Source organism: Centruroides sculpturatus, unplaced genomic scaffold, assembly GCF_000671375.1.
Source record: "Centruroides sculpturatus isolate CEXI.00-Female unplaced genomic scaffold, Cexi_2.0 scaffold822, whole genome shotgun sequence".
Lineage (NCBI taxonomy): Eukaryota > Metazoa > Arthropoda > Arachnida > Scorpiones > Buthidae > Centruroides > Centruroides sculpturatus.
In genome coordinates, this window is record NW_019385103.1 from 287,219 (window position 1) to 313,902 (window position 26,684).

Genomic DNA, 26,684 nt, shown 5'->3' on the forward strand with positions numbered 1-26,684 from the left:
GGTAAAGACCGTTTACACGTGCAACTATCTATGTTGCTGACGTCGACGGACACACACTATTTGTATGTTGTGATTGGATAATTTAAATTAGAAAGCAGTGACACTAGTGAGACTTTATTAAACTAAATTTTTCATTTTTTAAGACGTGTAATATTATTTTGTACCGTAAATGGTACTTGAAATATTATAATGTACTGAAAATGTACTAAAAATCTTAATGTACTTTCAATTTACTGGAAAGGGCAAAATGTACCAGAAAAGCTCAAATGTACTAGGAACGGCAACACTGGTATGATATACATGGTGTTTAATAAACGTTTTCTTACATGGTGCCAATAGTATATCGCGAGCTAAATAAACAAGCTTAAGCGCGACAATAAATTTGTTACATTAAAATACCCAATAAAAGAAACATTGCTTGTTTGGTTTGTTTAGCTTACACATATTACAGAATGAGCATGAGGCGAACATACAATATGAACATGTAGATTGCAGTTTTCAGTAAGCACGCAATATGAGTGAGCTTGTCACTGAGGAGGAGATAATACTACTGGCTCAAACAAACTATGCTGACGTTGAAGTACTTCATGATCAAATCTTTGAAGTAATTGTAGTTTTGCTTTTTGAGAAGGAATTTATGTGCATTATGTCAAGTAGCCCCTTTTCCTTCCACTGATGTTTTCAGTTGATGTCTTTCTAGTTCTAAACCAATACAGTGAATGATATTATGTTCGCTATCATCTGGAATGTTACAAATTCAGCAGAGGTTCGTTTGCTGTAAATGAAAACGGTAGAGGTTAGAGTAAAGCAGGGTTAGCCAAAGTGGTCTTTATCGATTCCCAGGGGTCGATATAACATCGTTGGGGGTCGATAAAAAGATTAAAACTTTCAATTTTTGAACCGAATATTGCTAATGTTGCTAACGATTATCAAGTTTATCCGTCTCATTGACTGAGGTTACGAAAATTATTATTAACCTAAGTACAATGAACGTAAAAAATGTAAAATTAAAAGATATGTATTAAAATAGTAAGGACTTTTTTTTTGCTTGTAACACAAACTTTTTCGTGGTAGTCGATGTGAGGTTTTGAAAAGTTGTAGAGGGTCGACGATCAAAATATTTTGGCGACCTCTGGAGTAAAGCCTACCACGTACAGATAAAAACTGTGTGACATATTGGCTAATGTTAATCCAGTTATTTTCAATGTAGGCCTTAACATATGGATAAATTTGTAAGTCAGGTGATTATAATTGTCATTCCTATAATTGTCATTAAAAACATGCTTAAACAGTACCATATTAATTAAGTAAAAGTGGCAACTTTTAAGTTGCCACTTTTTAATAAGATGCTGTTTAAGCATGTTTTTAATGTGTTTTATGGAAATATTGGAGTAGGAAATATAAACATCGTTGTCTTGTGCTGCAGATATCGATAGCTTGTCGGCTCTCTCGTTTCCTTTGCTGCCAATGTTAGCTTTTGTCCAGTTAAAGTAAACTGTGTTAGGAGAGGAGATTATCTATTTCATAATTATCGTTTGCTGTGGGGTTATGGCCTCGATAAAGAATTAGCTGTGATGTTTATGTGCAATTGGTAAAGATAAGGTACTGAGTATTGTTAAACGTGTTGTTACTGTACTGTAATGCCTTGAGTATGGTCAGTAACTCTGCCTTAAAAACAGAGCTGTATGGGTGAAGCCTTTATCTGCTGCTGAGGACTTCGGTTTGGTTGTCGTAAACAGCGAAACAACAGTAGACTCCCGATCCAAGCTTAAATCCGTCCGTGTAGATGATTATTTTCGTGTGAACCCTATACTTAATTCTGGCATATTGGAGACAATAAAGGTTGATGGTAGACCTATATTCTATAGGTTTCTTTATATCGTTGACATGGTGAGTTTCATCACTGATGAAAATTTTGTTTGTCTTGAGTATGTTCTAAATATTTGCATGATTTTCTATGAGCATGTAATAGGGGGTTCCTTAGTAATCATTTGCAGACTGGAGGTGAGACAAGTACGATAGCCTTTGGCGATATGCAGCAGCACTCTCTGTAGGGAAGAGTTTAACATCCTTGATATGTGTGATTTCTTAACTGCATCTGCCCACGTGTTGCTGGCATAAGTAATTATTGGTACATAGACCACGTCATATATGGTGGCCATGGCAACTGAATCCAAGCCAGAGTTATTTTTAGCAAAGCGAGCTAAATTTTAAAATATTTTTTCAGTATTGTTTCATATATATTCGATGTCCACAGCAGCTTGTGGTTGACATTACCCCAAGATATTTAAGCTCTTTCAATATCTTAATTGTATTTCCTCTCATTTTATTGCTAGGAACTCTTTTTTATAAATGTCTCTTGCATGATCTGGTAAATAATATATTTTTTGACCTGCTAGGGTTGAAATGAAGCTTAAGTTTAGACCCCAAAGATTCGATGTTATTGATAATCTCATTGCCCCTAAGCTCCAATTCGACGCGAGAGTTGGCTACTATGAGGATGAAGATGTTGTCCGCATATATGATGGTGTCGTCTTGCACAAAGTTCTGCATTACAAACAGGTGAAATATGACGTCCCATAGGAGCGAAACACACGCAAAACCTTGCGGACAGTGTCTGATGATTTCCTGATTATAGTGATTATTGCCTGATTGGAGAACGACTTTCCTGGTAGATAATGGAAAGCCGTTCTCCAATCAGGCAATAATCACAATAAGCAGGAAATCACCAAATCGGAAAAACAATCATTATCATCAACAGTGAGTCTCAGACATATACCGGTTTATAATGACGTTAAAAAATTTAATAGTGTACATATATTTTGTAGAACAAATAATTCGGTATTGAATTATATAGTGTCAGTTTCTTAGTATCATATATTTTAAATAATATTTATAATGACATGTTAACTAAAACAAAATATATTTTAAATGCAGTAATGATTACAGTAGCTCTTAAAAGATTTAGGTTTGTGTAATTCGAAATACGTACGCAGTAGATCGTAGCAATCCAATGGTTGGCTGGTGTCACGTGTCCAGTAATCTGAAACTTATCTCACTCTCGGGTATTACCTAAACTATTGCCCTAACGTATAAACATCCTACTGCTTTAAGCTGCACTTCTGACTGAAAGTGAACACTTTTTTTTCCATAAAAAATAGCATAATATCAAGCCATGCGTAAACACTCGGACTTAGAAAGTTTTATAGTTTTGTCATCTTAAAACTGCAGAAAATAGTTTAGTCTGTTATAAAAATTAAAGTATAAATAAAAAAACAAAATTTTCTGAAATTTTCGTACAATTATACTGTACAGTACCTGGGTAAATTTTTCATGTTTACTTCAATTTTTGACAAAATTAAGCTGGTACCTTGTAGGTTCATATCAGTAAACAACAGCAACAGCTGTGAACTGGATAGTTTAACTAGTAGATCAACTTCTGTTTGCAACATTACTTATAGTTATATCTATGCTTTACAATTCGTTTATGTGCTATTGAAATTACCTTGTTACCAGCAATTAAAAAATTCCTTAATTTCACACTGTTCTGGTCCCATATATTTCTGGTGAATAATTTGATCTATTTCTTTTAATGAAATTACTATAACTATTTTTATACTAATTAAATTACTATAACTATTACTATTTTTCAACAAAACATAATATAATTTTTTGCGAAAATTTATCAATTTTTATAAAAATTTTTAATGCAGGCAATTAGACTGAATCCTTTCTGCCTAGAGAAGTCAAATGTCGGACAAATGGTAAATCTTCTAGCAAATGATGTTAGCAAATTTCATAATGTAAGTTCAAAATAATTTTTGAAAAAATAATAACGTACAGCAATTACTCTAGTAATGATTATCTGCGGGTATAAAAGTATTTTTTTCTGTGTATATGATCAGAAATGTTTTTAATGATATTACACACTCGGTTTTCGAACATTTCACTTTCTGAACACGTTGAATCAGTAACACAAATTCGAGCTTATATTTGCTCCAATTGTCATACCGTAACTGGGTTGATGAACAAGCTTTACGCATGACGACATATTACAGAGAGAAAGATTGTCATCTTCCCAAATATGCTAAAAAACTCGATTGCCTGACCAATCAGTGAGTGGTTTACTGATTCAGAAGAGAAAGACGCTCAGATCACCCACGTTATTAGATGTAAGGGCAAGAATCATCTGTGACGTATATGTAAATTAAATTCAAATATACTTGTGGGAAAGTTGTTACTTCCGTTTATCAGTACATGCAACAGTTGAATCTAAATGAAATTAATAAAAACCCCATTAATTGACATTTTTATAATATAATTGCCTATCAAGAATTCGTCTTTCAAGAAGTTTAAGACAAATTAATAAAACTTTATTATGTATAATAAACCAGCAACAAGTTGCTGAATGTTCCCGAATAACATTTAAAATTTTGTGTTGCCATCTGTTTATATATTTTTTAAAACTACTTTTATATTATTTTGTTTCTGAAACACAAATAAGTGTCACAAATTACACTTGGCGTTTTACGATCTTTATTCAGTTTTCAGAACAACTGTTACGTACGAATTATGTTCGAAAATCTAGGTTTAACTGTTTATAATTTTCAAACTCTAATATTCAATGTCGTATTTACTTTCAAGTCTAACATGAATTTGATTGAAAGCATAATAATAGTCTAATGAACTTTTATCACAACTCAGAAAATTGAAGTCAGTTTTTTTTTCTATATTTTTTCTATTATCTACCAAATGTTAACATTCTTTGTAAAGAAACTTACATCCGTGACCAAACTTTCTGTTCGCACATTCTTAGACTATATTTTGTATTAAATACTTTATTTTTTGAAATGTAATATTGAAAGCTTTAGAAAGGTGTTGAGTACACCGATATTAATATAAACAATGGGATGTTATGTTCTGGGTTTAAGTGTATGTTTATTTGGACAAGTTTTGCTTAATAAATGCAAATATAAAAGTATTTTTACTGTAATTATACAAAGTAAACATTTTTATTAACGTGAAAAAAAGATTAGTGTAAGAATCTCTTGCATTTTAGAACTAACATAAAATTTTTCTTTCTGTCTGACCCTGTTGCAAAGTCTAGAAAGCTTTATTTCAGATCTAGACAATAACGCTGTTCTGTAAATAAAACAATAGGCGATAATATAAACATTGTAAGTTATTGAAATTTGCATCATGCACAAATGATAGGACACATGAAATTTCAGAATTTTCAAAATTTAGAAAAAACAGTTTTTGCCACGCCATTGCATGTCAAACCAGAAAAAGTAAACCTTTGATAGTAACGAAATATTAAACGGCCGGATGTCCGAGCGGTCAAGGTCAAGAGCCTACTGCTCTGAAGGATCCGGAATCGAATCCGGACGAGTCAAGGAACCCCCAGGAATTTTTCGGGGTGGTCCGTTCGTATATGTCGGACTCCAGTCCCTCAGCACTCGGTCACTCCATTGTAGGCCTGGCCGAACCCATAAAGGGCCTGCTATAAATGACCCTCTTAGTGTCCACAGGGCGGAAAGAGTAAAAAAACAGTATTCAAATACTGTCTTCTAAAAAGTTGCATGTGATTACAAGATAAAGAATCACAGATTTTTTGTAACTTTTGAATGCTATGCAAACAGTCTCCAAGTTATCCAGTTACCAAATTAACTTTGATCACACTGTGTGACTCACAGATGACAGATAACATTAAAGTCTGACATCTGTATGTCTCAGCAACGTTAGCATTGGAAAAATTTGGTTGCTCCTTGTAACATACATTTTTTAAATCTTCATACAGTATTTTGCAGGTATTTTTGGATAGAGGGGACTCCAGGTATCACTCAAATGTACGAATTGGAGGTTGTGGGAGAAAGATAACAAAAACAAGTAAGGTGAAGGATAGGCGGTGAAAGTGAGTCAGAGTGGGAGGTTAAAAAATGGGACTTTATGGTGCCTACAACGCATTTATTGACAAAGTAATAAGTTCACAAATACAAAACACAAAATACAAGGTACAAGATAGAAATTAGAGAAAATAGAAATAGCAATACAAAATATAAATTAGATTATGATATTATTTCATGGTGAACTCAAAATACAGTTTTCTTCCAATTAGAAGTTCAGACTACAGTTGACCCCCTATACAGTAGCGTAGCGTAGGGGGGCGGCAGGGGGGCGGCAGGGGCGGTCCGCCTCGGGCAGCACTTTTTAGGGGGCGGCAAAATTTGACAATAAATAATAATAATATCTTGTAAGAATTTGAACCATTTTATTTCATATTTCCTTCCACCTACGATTCGAACCGAATGAAATGAGCTCGGAATAATGGGAATAGTGTTACCGACCGACTCGTCATTCGGAGATATCGTGCACAACCTGTCGACCTTTTTTTTTGCTCGTACGATTCATTCGTATCATATACACCTCCAATATTCAATAAGGTTAAGTCATCTAGGTTACTTACGTCACTCCTACCCAAGTCTCCCTAGTCGCTAACCTAACCTAAGCTAACCTTTTCATTAAAAATTATAGAAAAATAGCGCCTGGATTCTCACAAATTAGAGCTCTTACAAATAAGAGTAAAAATTAATCTACAGTTATGTATACAGTATATTGTATATGCAAGAAAAATAAATGTTATATGACCTTGATTTATGGCAAAGATGGATTATGAGCAACATGTATTCGAAACTTTTATGAGGTTTTAGATTGTTCTAAACAAGTATAGTCATGCTTTGTAAGAGAAAAATACTGTAGCTAAATAATTAAAAATAATGCAGCAACATGTTCGGATTCGAAATATACAGCGATGTCTGCCACATTCAGAACACGAAGGGGAAGACACACAGGAAACTACACATGAACTAATAGAGCTTAAGCCCTGGGGCTCCGAAGTGACATAGCCCACAAAAATTGAATTATTATCAAAAGTTTTAATACTTTTTCATTAATAATGAGCCCTTATTCTATATTAAAAGCAGTTAATAGGTTAGGTTTGATTAGGTTGGTAAAAATGTTAACAATGAGTTCCCATTAGATTTCAATAAGCCCTAAGTCTTGGAAAACCAATATCTGTTCCCGAGAACACGTATAAATTATTTAAATTATTTGTAGTAACCTGCAATCAACTATTTTGAATAATGTAGCATAGTTTTTTGTAAATTTCAAATGAACACTCTTCTATATAGTGTACAGTAGATGCAGCAAATTGTGGGAGCCAAGGGGGGAGAAATATAAAAAGAAAACTCAATGAACAATAATATGCGATATATATCGTCATCGTCTCCCTTGCCGTCTGGACTGCCGAGCGGTAACAATCAACGACATGTAGAAGCAGTTGAGTCAGAGATAGATGCTTCGTTTACGAATAACACAACCGTTTATTAAACACGAAAGAAGCTTACAAGATTTCCGCGTTCTTGGAAGTTCTACGTCGGCTGCGGTCTCTGGTTCTTCCTCTCCTTTCCAAAATAGTTCCATTTTGAAGGAGTGTCCCTTGTTTTCGAATGAACAATTCCATCACGTCTCGACGACTCCGGGACGATGCGGTCAACTTCCATTGATGGAAAGATGTCGATTCGATGTCGGGAGTTGGAGACGAAAATGGGCGCGAGACACACACACAAAAATAGATCTGTCACTTGGAACTTTCGGGAGAAGAAGCCGTCGCGTCCTTGAATTTCCGGGGTTTTATCCGTTATCTCTCAGATTCCCCTTTCCGATTGATTTTTCTTCGTCACCTGTTGACAATTCGAAACCTTTCGGGGGCGCGGGAGAGGTCAAAATCGAATTTTAATTCGATCTCCAACCGGAGATGGTCGACAGACTTACATTCTTCTATTGTTTAAAAGTTAGCGTCGCGTTTTCATAAAATAAAAATCTATTTCTAACTGCTATATTTTTTTTCTAAAACAATTATTCTAACGCAAATTTATTGGGGGTTCGGACCTGTCCAGAGCTTCACAAAATTCAACATGTTAATATTTTATTTTATGATTTCTGAAATGCTTATACAGCACTAAGTCTTACATTTATTATAATTTGTTTAATATTTATTTTATACATATTTAATAAATTTATTTATTACAGAAAGTTTACTTCATTTCATATTTATTTGCAAATCCTTTTTTCATCATTATCATGGTAGCAATTTTGTGGCAATATTATGGATGGACTATTTTAATCGGATTATTGGCTATATTTTTTTACATTTCTTTGCAAATTGCTTTGAGCAAACTGTATTCAAAATTCAGGTAACTATTATTTTAAATTATATAGTTGTAAAATGTCTGTAGATAGAATAAAGAAATCATGTTTTTTTTTTCTTTTTTAAACATGCAAACATTCAAAATTGGCTTAACTGTTTGAGAGGAAATCTAATGAAAGTAATATCTTTTAATTAGTTTTCTTTATACAACTTTATCTTGTAGCCTGAGGATTAAGAACAATTATAGTTTCCATGACCAGAGAAAATAGAACTTTTCAAAGCTAAAAAAAATAATGGTTATTAATAAGGATAATATTCACATATAGACAAATTATAAAATTTTATTTAATCGAGCTCTCTGCTTTATTCTTTGATATTAGAAAAGTTAATGGGAAAAAACATAAATTATTAGCCTGCAATCTGGAAAACCAGAAATTGCACTTATGCAAGCAAGCATAAATTTTCATACTTCTGTGTTCCAGGAATGAATTCAGTAGTTGCATTTTTCATAATTGCGTAATGAGTGTAAAATATNAAAAAAAAGCAATTCAATAGAAAATTTAAAGAACTCGTTCAATTATATAAGCATGAAAATAATATAAATTTAAATACAGTAGAACCCCTCTAGTCCGCCCTCGGCTAGTCCGTCACTCCGGTTAATCCGACCGTGGTCGGAGTCGAGAAACTTGTCCCGACTTGTCGGTGACTCACCGTCCGTGGCGTTTTTCTGTGTTCGTTACAGTATATGTTTTACATTGTGTGTAGGTGTACAGTTTTGTGCGTGTTTTCAGCATGTCAGGAGTGAAAGGTAAGGAATGAATTCAGTAGTTGCATTTTTCATAATTGCGTAATGAGTGTAAAATATTTAAAACATACGTCTTGACAGAGTAAAAAGTAAAAACACAGATTATGGAAATATGTGAATTTTTAACATGCAAAACGATGTAAAATGTAATGCGTATAAAATTAAAGAAAAAGCATAATATTCAGTGCTTAAAGAATAAATCTATGTAGAATTGTCTTTCAATGTAAGTTAAATGTGTATTGTTTAATTTCATGTTTTTATATAATTATATGTTTATATTTAAATTGTAATATAATAATTGTAGATCAGAAGCCGCTATTTTGGAAGACGAAAGATTGAACCTATTGAATGAGATGATTACTGCTATGAGAATAATTAAAATGTACACTTGGGAATTGCCATATACCATGCTTGTAACACAAACTTTTTCGTGGTAGTCGATGTGAGGTTTTGAAAAGTTGTAGAGGGTCGACGATCAAAATATTTTGGCGACCTCTGGAGTAAAGCCTACCACGTACAGATAAAAACTGTGTGACATATTGGCTAATGTTAATCCAGTTATTTTCAATGTAGGCCTTAACATATGGATAAATTTGTAAGTCAGGTGATTATAATTGTCATTCCTATAATTGTCATTAAAAACATGCTTAAACAGTACCATATTAATTAAGTAAAAGTGGCAACTTTTAAGTTGCCACTTTTTAATAAGATGCTGTTTAAGCATGTTTTTAATGTGTTTTATGGAAATATTGGAGTAGGAAATATAAACATCGTTGTCTTGTGCTGCAGATATCGATAGCTTGTCGGCTCTCTCGTTTCCTTTGCTGCCAATGTTAGCTTTTGTCCAGTTAAAGTAAACTGTGTTAGGAGAGGAGATTATCTATTTCATAATTATCGTTTGCTGTGGGGTTATGGCCTCGATAAAGAATTAGCTGTGATGTTTATGTGCAATTGGTAAAGTTAAGGTACTGAGTNGCATCGATTATCCGAATTAATTGGGGACTAGGGTTGTTTGGAAGATTGGTGTTTCGGATAACCGATTATGTACGAAAAAAAAAACTTTTTCAATGTTAAAATTTTTCTCCGTCGCGTGTCGCTTTGCGTTGAATTTTCGTCGATGTTAAGCCTAACGAAGACTATTGTATCGTTAAAAATTATTTTTTTATTTTGTACAAACAAAATAAATATATTGAAAAATGGAAAAACAATAAAAAAATTTACTTTAGAAGTTAATTTAGTATCAAAAACGTAAAATATTTGTTAGCTCAAGATATAGCCAAAGATTGCAGCGCCACAGCACCAGCGAAAATTTAAATTTGCTGATGAAATTCTTTCGGATGATTGACATTTCGGTTGATTGACTTTCGGATAATCGACGCTCTACTGTATTCTTATTGTGTCACTAAGAAGCTGTAACAAAGTAAGAATCACTTATACATTAAAACGGAAATATTATAGTATTATAATGTAAATATTTAAAAAATTACAAATTATTATGTTAATAATATAACGTTATTATTTTTATTGTACCTTTTTCCAGGTCAGTAAGATGTCTTATTTTGTTAAATTCATTGCAGGTTTGACCACTCTCACGATTACATCATCGGGTAGTTAAAGGAAAGGCTAGATATTTTTATGTCAAATTCTTATTTTAAAGTAATTCTGGATTTCTCCATTCCACGGACATAGATTTGTGTTTCTGAAAGTATTAGCCTACTGCCTTAACTGCTTTGTCCACCCTGCAGTTGTGTACAGACTGTCATTAACAACAGTAATGTTGTTTTTATAATTTTAATTTAGGATTTCCTTCTTCTTGAAGAGAAAGACAACAATGCATTCGAAATGATAGAACAAAAGGCAAATTTAACGAAATGTGGGATATGGATGGATAATGTCACAGCTGCATGGAAAAAGGTAAAACACGTTTAATTTTAACTACATTTTCTTTCTTTATTTAAGTAAAAGATTGCAGAAAATAAAAAAAAAATTATTTCGAAAATAAAGAAGTAATTTTAAGTTAAGGCATGATATTAAATTAAGGAAAAGTTCCAAAATTATCAGACAGTTTTCCAAAACATTAAAAAATTGAAAAACAAGCCCAGTATTTCAAAAATAGAATAAACATTGTTTAAAATAAAGAAATATTTGTGTAATTGACAAACTGTTGTAATAAATGGAAAACGTGGCTACATATTTTAATAAAAAAATCGAATATAAGAACTATTGTATTATCTACGAAATGACCATCAGCCCTTTATTATAGTTGTTATTACTGATTAAACCGAATAGTTTGTCGATAACAGACTGGAAGCATAGATCTTATCTTTTTTCTCGTAAATCGATTGATATATCATTTCACGTGTTATTGGCGTTAGTTAGGTTGTTGTATCAAAGATACTCTCAAAACAGTGGCACTTTAGAGTTTATGCTAAGTAACAAACTAAATCCAGAAGTGAATATGATTATCCATGAATACCAACGATAAATATTACTATTCAAGCTAACCACGTGTAGAATGTTTTCACTCTATTTAAATAGAAAAGACATTTTTCATTGATAATCCTCTCGTTTGGTATCTGTCTTTACAGGACATACAGAACATCGCTATATACAAACAATAATCATTACAAAGTTTCCTGCACGTCATTTTCAATATTGAGGGCACTCTTCTTTTCTTTTCAATACCTTATTAGTGTAACATTGTTTCTGTATGGGCTATACAGAATTTAATAACAGTTAAAGCTGTCATAGTGTATTAATTGCACTTATACAACAAAGTAACTCCAGTTTGAAATTTAAGAAGTAAAAATGTTTTTAGCGCTTCAGTTATGTAAGTTCGCCAATTTTGGGGGTAATACGTTAATTGCGCGTCAGGAAAACCTAGGGTCAAACCGTATGTGGATGGTGGTGGTAGGAGACAGAGATGACAAGTGTCTTACACGAAAACCGTTTATTTTGACATTAGATTAACTTATATAATGGGAAGAACAAGAAATACTACGTTGGCCGGCTGGGGTTTCGATCAAAATATGCCCCGGGGCTCGAATGAGGTAGAGACTGAAGTTCTTGCGTGCGATGAGGGAGTTCTTGCGTCCGATGATGGAGTTCGGAAGTTGTGGCGTTCTGGATGCTTGGGTCCGGTGCATGGCTGAGAATTGGCTGTCGGTCCGCGCTTTGTCCTTGAGAGCCGGGGGTTTTATAAGATTTTCCCCCAAATCTCATCCTCTTGATTGGTCCCGTTCACGCTCTCCCTTACCCCGATTGGTCACTCTTTTTGTTTCTAGGCAAAACCCGAGACCGATCCCGGTCGGGAAAAGGTCGGAAAGGTGATGATGGTCTTTTAACGTTCGCGCTCGTATTTTACTCCGTTATGGCCATTTTCTCTGTCATCTTTGAACCTAAACGGTACACCAGATGTTCTTGTGGCCATTTATCCCCTACCGCGTTCTTACTTAACAGATGTCCCTTTTGTTCTTAGACTCCCCTTTCTCCCGCTTGCTTCGACCCGACATTTATTCGCGCGCATCTTGACAAAGCTCTCTCTCTCGGTCGACATTCCCCCCGTTGTTTATCGTCGCGTCGCGTTTGTTTTATAATTCGAAAAAGTTTTCGTCCCATCTGGATTTTGTCAATAACACATCCCCTTTCTCGATTCTATCCTCGAAACTTTTACTCGAAACTTACTCGATTCTATCCTGGAAACTTTTACGACGCGCTTTTACGACCCTCGCAGTTAGCACTCTTTTATAGAAAATTAGAAACGTTACTTTTTTTCGTTTATTACTTGTTGAATGGTGATAATCACAACAGAGAGTTGATAATAGACAAGAAGAAAGTTAGAAATTTTCCAGTTTTATGAATTACTTTATATTTTATTATGATCAATCAAAACATATTTAATAATTCGTTCTGTTCTCAGTGGTTATCGCGTATGTTTCGAATGTTATAAAAGTAAGTGTGAAATTGGGAGTGTTCCGGTTTAACTTTGTCTCATTGAGGATGGCCATTAAAATATCGTTGACAATTGATAAGTACACAAATACCCATCAACACTCTCTGAATATCACCAAGAGTCCTGACACCAGTTAGGATATAACTCTCTTGTCTCGTAAATTACGAATACTTATTTCTTCTTCGTTTGGCTTAAAGCATTATTAATTTTAGACAAAAACTTTAAAAGGGTATTATATCCGAATGTTAGTGATAGCGTGAGTTTCATGGAACTCGTGGGTCGAAGATGAAGTTAGGTGTTAAATCAATCTGAAAGTGTAGAATATAACTAACTATATATGCGCCATTGATTTTGAAAATGGGTCAAGTTTATTTTAAGCTATTGCTAAATATTTGAATAAATTTAAAAATATTCGTAAGCAGTAATAAACTTATTTTATATTTCTTATTGTCTTTTTTTCATGTAGGTTTGATATGCAAGAATCATTATTCATGTTGGGTGAAAAATCATGATTTTAGTATATGCCAATGAACTTGTCTCACTTTCAAAAGCAATGCTTTGTTGAAAACGTTGATTTTGAATAAAATATAATTATAATAACAAAAATTGAATATTTTATTTATTTACTTATTTATTTATTTATTTCAACATTTCATACGTCTTTAAAAAGCTACAATAAAAGAAAAAACATATTTAATTTTATAGAAAAAAGCGGTTAAAATAAGGAAAAATATTTAGTAACAAGTTGCATGCATATAATTATATTTTTTAGTTTATATGGTGTAAATTTTTAAAGTATTAATGATGAATGAGTGGTACACAGAATAATAAATCCATAATCATCAATATCAATATCTATATCTATACTAATATTATAAAGAGGTAATGTTTGTAAGTTTGTAATATTATAAAGAGGTAATGTTTGTAAGTTTGTACCTAGAGGGTAATCTCCGAAACTACTCATCCGATTTCAAAAATTCTTTCACCAATATTTAAAATGAAACTTCAGGGTAGACACAAGCTGTATATTATTCCGTTAAACATTCATATAAATTAAAAGTTATAATCTAGGTTATGGCTTTTATGTCCAACAGATGTACGATGCACTAAGTTTGCTAAGTACGCTACGAGTACGATGCCTTCAGTTTGCTTTTCTCTGAGGCATTATGCTTTTCTCTGAAAATGTTTGTCTGTTCCTACCGATTCCTTTGAAATTTTGACACAACGCTGCATTCGAATACGCACGTGTTTTTATATAATATACGTGTCTAAATTCCTTCCACTGCGGGGAGAGGGAGAGGATATAGGCTTACCGTAAAAAACGTTGCTTCTATTATACTATTTTAGATGCGGTTTTTTTTGCGTTTTTGATTGCGTTTTAATAGGGTCCATAAAGAGAATGTACAGTACACTAAGAAGGGATTTTTCAAAAACTTTCTCACGAGAGAAGTGTTATACATTTATAATACATACATTTTGAACAACAACGCGTGGCAGGGTCTTCTAGTATATGATAAAGGTAAGTGTACGGCGTGCGTGCCACTAAAACTCAAAAACGAGTCCGGGTACGATCAAGGAAGTTATATGGTGTGGTAGCCCTCTATTCCCCATCCATGAAGAAGGCTTTCGTTTTTACCTGAAGGGCCTGCTGTTGAAGATATAAGGGCTGGAAGTTTTGCCCTCTAGAAATATATAGAACAGTCCAGAACATTCGAAAGTATTCGAGAGCATTCCACAACATTCCAGTATGTTCCGTGATGTTCTGGAACGTTCGGAAACATCTCGGAACATCCCAGATTATTGTAGAACATTCCAGAACACTCTCGAATGTTGTGGAATATTCTGGAACATTGTGGACCATTCGAAGCCTTTTTTGTATGGGTGGGACTACCCATTGGTGGGGGTATGTAAAGCAAGAACCTTCGTAGGTTCGAACGTCAGTTTCAACTAATCTATATATATAATCGAGACGGATTGATAATAATAATAATAAGCTCAAAGCCCAAACAGTTAAGAGTTTAAAGTTGAAATTTGGTACACAGTTAGGGTACATTACGAGAACGCACACTAAGAAGGGATTTTTCGAAATTCCCCCCACGGGGGAGAGGGACAGGATTAACGCTTCAACACTGGAAGTGTTCAGTAACAATGGAAGTGTTAAGAGAAAGCAACGTGCAAGATTTACAAGCGCAGATGCGGTTTTTTGGGTTTTTCTGGGAAATCGAACATATTTTTGCCCCATCTAAAAATATTCTAATTAGTCTGAAAACACAGGAACCTAATTCTTGCATTCTGTGAAAACGGGTAAGATTGGCTGTAATGTAATAGCCTTAATTTTCGCTATCGATACTTTTTTCCCCGAGCAACTCCAGGCTTATCTGCTACTTATCTTTATAATTTAATTTAGTAATAAGCCTAGTTTTCACATTTAAAGACAATAATACAATTTTTTTAAAACTGTTTGGCCTACTTCGTTTTGGTGATAAATCAAGAGTTTTAAATTGCAAATATTTTTCTATCGATGTTTTATAAAACAATTTATACGACGTTTTTTGAAAATTTTATCCAGAAAATATTTTGCCAATTGACAGTTTTTCTATCAGTATTTTTTCTTCTTTTCAAAATTGCCTCCTCCAGAGCCTTTGTTGAATAGAAATCCTCGCTTTCCATGTACTAAAAATGCAGTACTATATGTTTGCGACATTTTTGTATTAATTTGCAATAATCCTGAGGAATATACAGCGACAGAGAGTCATACTCCATTGCTGTCCTTATTTTGAGTGGACGTGACTCATATTCAAAATCAACCAACAATAAATATTGTTGACGAAATAAATTACTAGTAACTAATTTTTAATTCTAAACTTCAGGTATTCTTTATGTTAGTCATATATTAATTGTGCCACTTTCCCATAAAATATCTTCCAAGAGGCATCTCCTTGGCAGAACATCCACTTGTCATGTAGCCATGTACAAATACATCCAATCACCTAATCTGAAGTGATATGACAAGAAGTCAAATATAGCAAATACAGAACCTATTCCGCACTTCTCTAGAACAATTGAAAACATTGTTTGATAACAATGATCACCACTTGAAAAAACTTTCATATTGAAAATAGTAGTCTGTGGTCAAACACTGTTCTTTGTAAACTGCGTTCGGTCGAAATTATTTCATTTGATTAAAAACGATTTACTAATTACCAGGATGTTGGAACAAACAGATATGTTCATTGTTCGTTGTACATATATTAGTACAATTATTCTCTGGTGATTAATTGCTCTGCAAATACCTGTCTTTTATGATTGTAGAGCATTCCTGCGAATTGATAGGACTTTAAATTTTTTAAAATAGTACATATCAAAATATTATATTTTACGATAGCAATTTTAAATTCCTGCTTAATGAATGTGAAGTTATGTGAGTAGCAAAATGTAGCAAATTGTTGCAAATATTACGTGCCATGCACTGGTTATGAAAGGATCTCTGAATTAAATGCTACCTCTTAAAATTTTCAAAATGTTTTTGGTGTTACTCGTATAATGCAACAGTTGATACCCTAGATTGTTACGAGATATGAAATATATTTTCATGATGCACTATATTTTCATGGTTGACAGATAATTTATACATCTTTTGACATATGCGTATTCTTAACTCATTTTAAAAACATTACACACAAGCTAGTTTATATTCTACGACGATTTATCAACTTTATTTAGAATAATATGATATTTACTTTATAAAAATTAATTTTATTATATAGTTTGTATTGATTAATCCATTAAAATATTACTTTGTATGCCTTCATGTAATTAAGTAACTTTGTTTCTTTTAAAAGGGAACTGAACCAACGCTGAATAATATATCTTTAAACGTGATGCCTGGAGAATTATTAACTGTTATAGGTCCTGTTGGATCAGGGAAGGTAAATATGTTTATTTTGAAGTCATAAATTTGAAGTAATTACATTTGTTGCAATTTTATGCTGATTGAGATGATATATCTCGATATCAAAATTTAGACATAGACTTACTTTCTTAGGAATACGGCTCTAAAATTAAATTTAAGTTTAGTTATAACGCATGAAATCATACCGGGACAATTAATTGAAGACTTGGATTAAATGTATTAAACTGTAAGATTATCGTTAAATATCAACAACTATTTGTCGATTTGATCAAAAAACAAAATTAAAACGGAATAGTGTGATGTTATCTTATATGAAAATTCGATTCAAAATTTATTGAAAAGAAATTTTAAAAAATGTAGTTGTCTCATTGATATGTAAAATTTGAAAGAAATAATTGAAGGATGTTACATTGCTCCACAGAGTTTACGGATTCTTTTTCTTTTTCTAATAAAACAATTATTAGAGAAATACGTTTGTTTAATTTAAATTTGCCCAACTGGGAAACAATTCAGGTTATTCATCCAAATTATAACATAGATCGTAACAAATAATGTATAGTTTTATGAATGTACAAGAAAGTTTCGTGTTTTTATATTTAAACGTTCTGCAAAACAAAAAATCTGTAAATACATAATGAGGAAATTTTAAATTGGTGATATATTTGTGTATAAAAAAGGAATGCAAAAAAGAATTTCGATGAACTAGAAATACCATCAGAAGGTCTGGATCTAAAACTACATAAATGTGTAAAATTATTTGGCATTGGCATTCAATATACGTAGTACGATCCAAAAGTTCGGGGACTTGGCTTGAAATTTCTTACCTTAAAAAGTTTATATTGCCGATGCATAACCACCTTTAAAGTAATCACCTTGGGCAAAGATACACTTTTGCCAGCGCTCGTATAACTTCTAATAGCACTGCTGAAAGCCATTTTTTGAAATCTCCCGTAAGGTCTTTTGCGATGCTGCTCTCACCTCATCTGATGAACAAAACAGCGTCCTTGCAAATGCTTTTTCATTGATGGAAACAAATAAAAATCACACGAGGCTAAGTCCGGTGAATAGGCGGGTGTGGAAGCACATTAATTTGAGTTGTCATGCAGAAAGTACCAGTCGCCACTTTGCCAGATCTGTGGCCATTTACGACGAATGAATTCCCTCAAACGACATAAAATGTCTAGATAATGCTCCTTGTTTACTGTTCTGCGTTCGGGAATAAATTCTGAATGAACAATTTCTTGAGAATCAAAAAACACCTCCATCATGACTTTTCCTTTGCTCGGTGCATGTTAAGATTTTCCGTTAAAATACGCTGGCAACTAGTCTTTGGCAAGTGAGTAGCCGCAGCGATTTTTTTAAGGGTTTGGCGACGATCTTTGCGAACATATTGAGAGACCAACTCAACATTTTCGTCGTTCCGTGAAGTCGAAGGTTGGCCAGAGCGTTCATCGTCTGCGTGGATTCTCGGCCCTCTTTAAAACACTGATTCCATTTGTACAGCTTTGATTTCGCCATGGTAAAAACACCGTACACATTTCTTAGCAATTTTAAAGTCTCCGTAGGTGTTTTACCTAAACGCTGACAAAATTTAATGTTGCAGCGCTGTTCTTGAAACTCCATTTTTATTACGTTGCAAAACAAAGGTAATTATCTCCGAAAGAAAACAACAACGCTCGCGGTTTAATCACGCGACATGGGCGAAATCAACCTGAACACGTAGGAAAGGTTCGGTAGAATCATTTTCATACGCCTTAACTTCAAATGCAAGCTTTTATTGTCATACATTACTGTAGTCCCCAAACTTTTCGATCGTATCACGTATATGCGTATGTTTTATGAAAACTGTATTTAAAAAAATAAATAAATAAACATCTTAAAAAATTTAAATATGATTAGGACACTTCAAACTATTTAAACAAAAAAACTAAGTTGACTGATTGTAAATTATGAGCGAAGTTTGACAGGTAGCAAAAAATTATAACAGTAGGTACTTAGCTATTTTAATGGTACCTGAATAGAATGACTTTGAAGCTTTTTTTTCGAGAAGATTTAATAAAAATATAACAGATAAANCATTATTCTATTAATGGAGTTCACGATTTTTCAAAACATTTGTGTTTTCTGGCCTCACGTGTGGGGGTTCGAAGTTTCTTCAGGTGTTTGTCACTTTTGGAACGGGGTGTGCAAGTTCTAATGAGAACATGCAAGTTTCAAACTGATTTACATGAAACGTCAAAAGTTCGTCACCAGATGTTTATTTTCGTGTACCTGCTTATGAAGCTAAGATGTTAATATTATTTTTGTTAATAATTATGTTTAATCTTGTATGAATTTTTAAATTTTTGGATAGTGTTTGAAATGAAAGAGTGACAACCGATACCAGCGAATAAGCTGATTTTTAGAAAATTGCACATTTTTTTTAATGATCGAATTTCTATTAAAAACATTTTAATTTTTTCTGATTTTCGAAAGTTTTTCGATTTTACAATTTCTGCTCATTTACGAAAATGTAAGGCAGGACCTGCATTTATTACCTACAGGTACAGTACATTTAAATTATTTTGTTTGTTATTGATTTTGTTTCTATTTTATTTTAATTCAGGAACAAAAAATGTTCATTATATTCATAAGTCAAAAGGATATGTTTTATTTTTAAGAATTTCAACGAGAAAAGATTGTTGTGTATTTTGTCTATCATTTTTTTCTCTGTAATGTGTTATAGAATTTACCTCTATTCTTTAAATAAAAAATTCATTACTGTCAATCAAAACTATCAAGTAAAACTGGGATTTAGGACTAAATCATTACAGGTTCATGTTGATTTTCATGTAACATATCTAAACTAAATATCAATTTAATTTAACATCAAAGAAAAAGTACTCTGTTATTACTTGGGTTTTGTATTTTGAAATGTTTTTCATCAAGTATACACAACATATCAGTTATTCGTATTGCATATTTCTTAATGGCATATGAATGTGTCTTCCTGTATAAGTAACTATCTGATAGAACACTTGTTCGAACAGAGAGTTACTTATGCAGGAAGTTTATTCATGATGGGTCAACAGTCTTATGTACTTTACTTTGAAAAAGGGAAAGATATTGCCATCACATAGCAATCTATGAGAATATTTAATTTGTGCAGTTTATCTTCGTTCGAACTGTATAAAATATTTATGTATTAAGAAAACTTTATTTTTTTTAGCTTATCGTAAAATTATTCAATATGAAAATGCAAAAAGTAAACTTAGCAAATTTGAACTCGTTATGAGTTATGTTAAGATATATTAGTTGACATCTAGATTGTTTGTAATTCCAGAGGAGCATGTTAAATTTTATGGTAAAAATAAGAAAATTTTATTACTTTCCAAAAAAAGGGATTACACCTGTTATAACCTTTTCATGCTAATGCCAACAATATGCTTTTGTTTTTTACCCTGTAAGAAAAAATCATCTTGCAGGTAGAAGTGCCTCAAGTATTGTAATGATTTCAGGATAATCACAACAACCTTGGTTAAAGATTTTAAATCCAGTTTTCACGAATCTAATTGTTCTTTTAACTTTTTATTTTTAAACCATCATAATAAACTGAAATTATTTCTCTAAATTTTGCATTTTGTTGTTCAATTAAGTATTTACTTACTCGTGGTTCGAAAAAATGAATTTTACATCTTTCTGTTTATATAATTTATAAATGCAAAAATCATAAACATATCAAATTTTAGCTTACTATATATTATATACAGGGGGGTGATCGGTTACTAACAGTTCGGTTAACAAACAAATCGGATAAAGAACACTTTCGCGAAAGATTTTATGTTCGGACAACAAACACATGATCGAATAATGAACACCTCACAGAACAAACACAAGAATAAGCGACGAAAAATAATGAATACCGATTGGTCTTCCTTTGTCTTCAGACAACAATTCGAAACTTTTTGGAGCGCGAAAGACGTCGACATTGACGCTCAATCCGGTATATTCTGATCGGATAGTATTTTTCCGAACTTCGAATCTCTCCCTTGTAATTCCAGCCTTTTATTTTTCTAACAGAAACAATTCTTTTATAGTGTTCGCGAGACTGTCGGGTAGGCCTTCGTTAGGATTTGCGTTGGTTTTTATTTTAGAAACGTGAGCGTATAATAGCAAAGGTAGAGAGTCAGCAGAAGATGTCTGTTGTTGCTGGGCAGTATGGCTTGAACAGGTCTACAGTAGGCTGCAGTTCAATCTTATCTAAGAAAGGTACTGTATAATCAAGAAGCTCAAGCAGCTAAAAGAGTAACAGAAATCACATCTGAGAAATAAAGAACATTGAAGATCTCTTAATGAAACTTGAAACTGATCTGACGACAGAAGAACGCCAAGAACTCTCGAATGGAGAACACCAAGAAACTCGGTGAGATATGTTTTCTACTGAAAAAGAGAACTAATGCCGATATTTGCTATTACAGATCTTTTGAAGAAGTGTGAGGATGTCAGAACAACGGTCTTAGAATGGCATCCAAACCAGGTTGAGGTTAATAGGTTTGGGGATCTATTACAATTACAATGCTATTAATAACTTCCGAGAAATCTTGAAGAGAAAAGCAATCGACATTACAAATTTTTTACCCTCACAAACGGAAGGAAAAGATGACTAATAAAAATGCAAGACAGTGCATATATGTACAGTAAAATTTTTATCTATATATATATATATATATCTATATCTGTATTATATATATAAAAATAGACGTGTGTGTCCCTGTATTTCACTTTTCCGCAAAAACTACACATCGCACATGAATGGTGTTTGTATGTGGTAGTAGCCTCAAGTCTCCATTCGTGCATAGGGGTAGTTGCGTCACGATAGCTATAAGGGTGCGGGAGATGTGGGCTTGAAAGTGGTTGAAAGTGGCTTTCTATTTCGAATGTTGTGTTCGAATTTGTTCGAATTAAATTCGAACATAAAATTCGAATATTGGTTCGATTATAGAACGATTGTAAACGTTCTATAGACGTTTAAAATAGTTCGTTTGACTTGACGTGAACAGGATACGTTTAGAAATCGAATCGGGACCATAGAAATAGAAAACGGAGAAGATTGGCTATAATATCTTAATCTTCACTATCGTTACTTTTTAAAAACCCAGCGAAGCGGGTCCTTGCAGCTAGTTATTACATATAAATAAACATAGTAAGAACGTATATATTTTTTTTATTTTTGGGGGGTCTCCAGAACGAAATAATCAAATTCCCATAAAAACCTATGATAAATCAATAATCGGTTAACGAACAATTCGGATAACGAACAAAGCCTTGGAACAGATTATGTTTATTAACCGATCACCCACTGTATATACAAATGGTCACAAACGTTTTAAAGATATAATTTAAAACATATTAATGAAAGAAACAAATGTTTTAGTTTTTGTAAAATTTATAGTATATTTTTTATAGTTATATTATATATAGTTATATATAGTTATATTTTATATTAGTATAGTTAATTTTTTGTCTCACTTTTCTATTATATGCAAACGTAAAATATAATAAATTAATCATTGCAATACATACTTATATTAGCACCTAAGTTTTTTGAAATACTTATCTGATAATGTTATCTATAAAATTATTTCAAACCAATTAATGATACGATTTATAACTTTTTTAAAGACGTCTTTATTAATGTCCTTGTTGGGAGAGATTCCTGTAACTTCTGGTAATGTGTCATTGAATGGAAAGATCGCTTATGCTTCTCAAGATGCCTGGGGATTCAACGAAACTATTAGAGAAAATATCTTGTTTGGTGAAGAATACGAAGAAGATAAATATGGAAAAGTTTTGTATATAACAGCTCTAGAAAAGGTAATTCTATTTTCTTTTGAAGACTTTTAAAAAAACTTTTCATTATTTATGTCAAGTGAAAAAAAATGTTTGCTCTTTTTTACAAATTTTCATTATGATGAAACTAGCTGGGATACCCGGCTTCGCTCAGGGAGTTCATATGAGCTTGTGTGGTAGTTAAAATAAAAGGATAAATATTGAAATATAAGAGGTACAATATGTTTTCAATAAAATTTTAAAAACTATTTGCAATACTTGTTTATAAACAACATTTTGCTCAAAACCTTTTACAAATAGGCGAAGGCACATAATCCACTGACCAGACAATTGGCCTCCTTGAACTCAATTGTGATTTTTGCATCATAGCCACTACTGAAAACGAACTCATCGACCAAATTTACCAAACATTATTAACAACTATACCAGTAGGTACTTTTTACATAGGTCTAAAAATATCTTCGATTTCCAGCAAAAAAGCAAAAAACCGCATCTGCGCCTGTAAATCTTGCACGTTGCTTTCTCTTAACACTTCAATTGTTACTTAACCACTTCCATTGTTTATAACCTTTCCCTGCGGGGAGAATTTCGAAAAATTCCTTCTTAGTGTACGTTCTCATGACGCACCCTAACTGTGTACCAAATTTCAGCCTTCAACTCCTAACTGTTTAAGCTCTGCGCTTCTTATTATTATTCGGAGTGGCTATTTCAAAGGGCAATTTTGGCAACTAAAAATAATTTTGTCGACGATATCAACTTTATTATTGAAAAGAAAATTCAGAACTGGCAAGAGCTTTTCTTTTTTTAAGTTTGGGCATTGTATAAAATATAAATAAAATCAACTTTTTTTTTAACGAAAACACTAAGTAAACTTTATACAGTTTTCACACTTCATTTTCGATTTATATCCAGTCACCGTATCACTTTGACTACTCACACTTCACTGTTTGTTTTTATTTACTCACTGCATTACTTTGGAATTTTCACTTTTTTTTGGTTCTTCCGTTCGTCACTGATAAGAAACTGAGTTCGAACCAACAACGGATCTTGCTTTATACACCCTTCTCCAATGGGTAGTCCCACCCATACAAAAAAGACTTCGAATGGTCCACAATGTTCCAGAATATTCCACAACATTCGAGAGTGTTCTGGAATGTTTGACAATAATCTGGGATGTTGTGGAACATCCCAGAACATTGTGGAATGTTCTGGAATACTCTCGAATAATTTCGAATGCTGTGGACTGTTCTAGAAATTTCTACAGGGCGAAACTTCCAGCCTTTATATTTTCAACAGCACTCCCTTCAGGTAAAAACGGGAACCTTCTTCATGGATGGGGATACAGGGATACCACACTATATAACCCCCTTGATTCTACCGGAACGCGTTTTTGAATTTTAGTGGCATGCACACTGTACACTTAACTTTATAGTATATATTGATGATTACAATATAATTGAATATAATTCGACAATTAATCATAATACAGTAGATCCCCCTATAAAACGGGTTCATATTGTTCGGATTCCTTATGACGGCGAAAAAATTGCGACTATATTTGTACAGACACGCTAAAAAACTCGTATAATTCGGTCAAACGTCATCGCCGACTCGTGTCGCGCGAGGACTGGTCGAATCTAGACTAATAGAAAATATTGTACACACCGTTAAGTTTAAACGAGCAGCAAATCTACTAAAAACCATTTATTATTTAACGTCCATCAAAATTCTATTTATATTAATGATGTCTCCAAAGTTCAGCGAACTTTTCGCAAAAAAAATAAATTATTAGGAAGCACGCGAGCGCCATTCGATGACACGCTCCACGATGAAAACAAGCTTAAGCAATGGCGTCGTTGAACGGTGCACACTCAGTAAGTAATCCTACAATTTTTTGTTTATATTATAGTTTATATGGATTATTCCCCCAAAAATTATACGTATTTTGGAAATGTTGAGTCGAATTAGTATAGAATCGATTAATTTTATGGAAGAAAACCTTTCAAACAGCATAGTCCGTAGACTGCGTACGTGCCGGGCTGTGATTGGCTCATGTATTTATGGACTCGTATAAAATGGATTCATAAAAATTGGAGCGTATTTACCGCGTTATAGTAGGGGTCGACTGTATATTATATTTTATTAGTAATATAGATCAATGCACTGTGTTTAAAATAAAATTTTAATTTTTTAGTTTAGTGATATTAGTAACTGTAAATGATACTTTTTCTTTGTATATTTTAGTGTAAATTTTGATAAATATTTGCATACATTTACATCATAAACAATAACGCAGTAACGTTATAAGCGTTATAAGTACATAATGTAATAATAATAATAATCGTATTTATGATTTCAATGTATAGTAATAATCGTATTAGTAATAATCGTAATGTCATTNTTCAATGTATACTGGGTAATAATCGTAATGTCCTTTAAAATAAATAATAAAATTTTTCCAAACTAATGAAATATTTTTTCTCTTTATAGCAATTCCACTGATATAAAATTGCACAGTTGTTATAAGGAAACTTTGTTTAAAAGTTATACAGATTAAGTTTTACAGTATGAAACACCATTATTCTCTCTACCATTTCAGAATATATTTTCGTTAGGCCTAAAATCTAACGCTACATGTTAAATAGTTTTGTTTATTATATAATATTTAACATTAATACATTGGTATTAATGTTAAATTACCTGCATAATACATTGGTAGATTGGCACCTGATCTCGTGGGTTTGTTTTTGTGCAATGAAAGGAGAAGTTTAAAAATCCGAAAAATTTTGACATAAAATATAGCAGTTATAAATAAAATCAGTAATTTGTTAAAAGTTGGTAAACATTTTGCTAGAAAATGATTAAATAATTTAATTGCAAATGTTAGCTCTATAGCAAGCACTTTCACAATTTAGAATTAAAATTTATATCGTTTATTGTGTATCCCTGCAGGTTGCTTACATATTAGTTATTATTTCTTGAATTTAGTACAAAAATTACTCTTTAATTCTTTATTGCCGAATAATGCACGCTATATTAAAAAAGAAGAAAAATCAAATTGTTTATCTATGTTAATAAATATTAATTGATTTATGTTTCCTAATGTTTAATTAAATTATACAGTAGACCCCCGTATAACACGGGTTCCTATAGTTCAGATTCCGATATCACGGCGAAAAAATTGCGACAGTATTCGTACAAACATGCTAAAAAAACTCCTATAATTTGGTAAAACGTCATCGCGACTCGTGTCGTGACAGGATTGGTGGAATCTGGACCAATAGAGGACGGGCAGCCGAACTAGTTTCCGCCGTCCAGAGCCACGCTATGGACAGTTTGGCGAGTAAGTTGAGTTTACTATCGTCTGTACAGTATATAAATTAGGTACTTAAATTATACAAAATTAACAAATTAACTAATAAATTAATTAATGAGATATCAATAAAATTAATGAATTAAACAAAAGTTTAATAGGTAGAAAATATGTAATGATAAATTTTTATACATTTTCTATGAAAAAAACATTTCTTATTCAACGGCCATTAAAATTATTTCTATTAATGATGTCTCCAAAGTTCAGCGAATTTTTCGCAGAAAAATAACTTATCAGAAAACTTTCGTCATTCGGGACATTCCAATTTTGAACGCTGACTCAACACTGATCTTAACATTCATTAATTAAAAGTAGTTTCTTTTTTCAATGTGGAAGTGGTGCTGTTATCAGCGCTGTCTCAACACACTCAGCACTCAACAGATATGTTGACTGCTACTTTCCAATGAATTGTGGATTATTGGTAAGACATTTGAATGGAATCCATCTTTCTGAGAATAGAATTATGGGAACTAAGCACTTCGTACTCGAGTTGGAACGTCGTTGATGACGTCAAATTGTTGACTTCAACATTCAACACTCGCGTTGAGAATTGGAATGTCCCGATTGCTTAAGCTTATTTTCGTCGCGGAGCTCCGCTCTGCG

General features: G+C 32.7%; 1 protein-coding gene across 1 annotated transcript in view; it reads left to right on the forward strand.

Annotated features, from left to right (window-relative positions):
- LOC111634725 (multidrug resistance-associated protein 4-like) overlaps window positions 1–26,684 on the forward strand; it is a 64,957-nt gene that overhangs the window by 36,843 nt on the left and 1,430 nt on the right. The window contains exons 5-8 of the mRNA XM_023379563.1: window positions 3,714–3,803; window positions 10,815–10,928; window positions 16,809–16,895; window positions 22,541–22,732. Coding sequence (XP_023235331.1) covers window positions 3,714–3,803; window positions 10,815–10,928; window positions 16,809–16,895; window positions 22,541–22,732 — 483 coding nt within the window. The remainder of the gene's footprint in view (window positions 1–3,713; window positions 3,804–10,814; window positions 10,929–16,808; window positions 16,896–22,540; window positions 22,733–26,684) is intronic.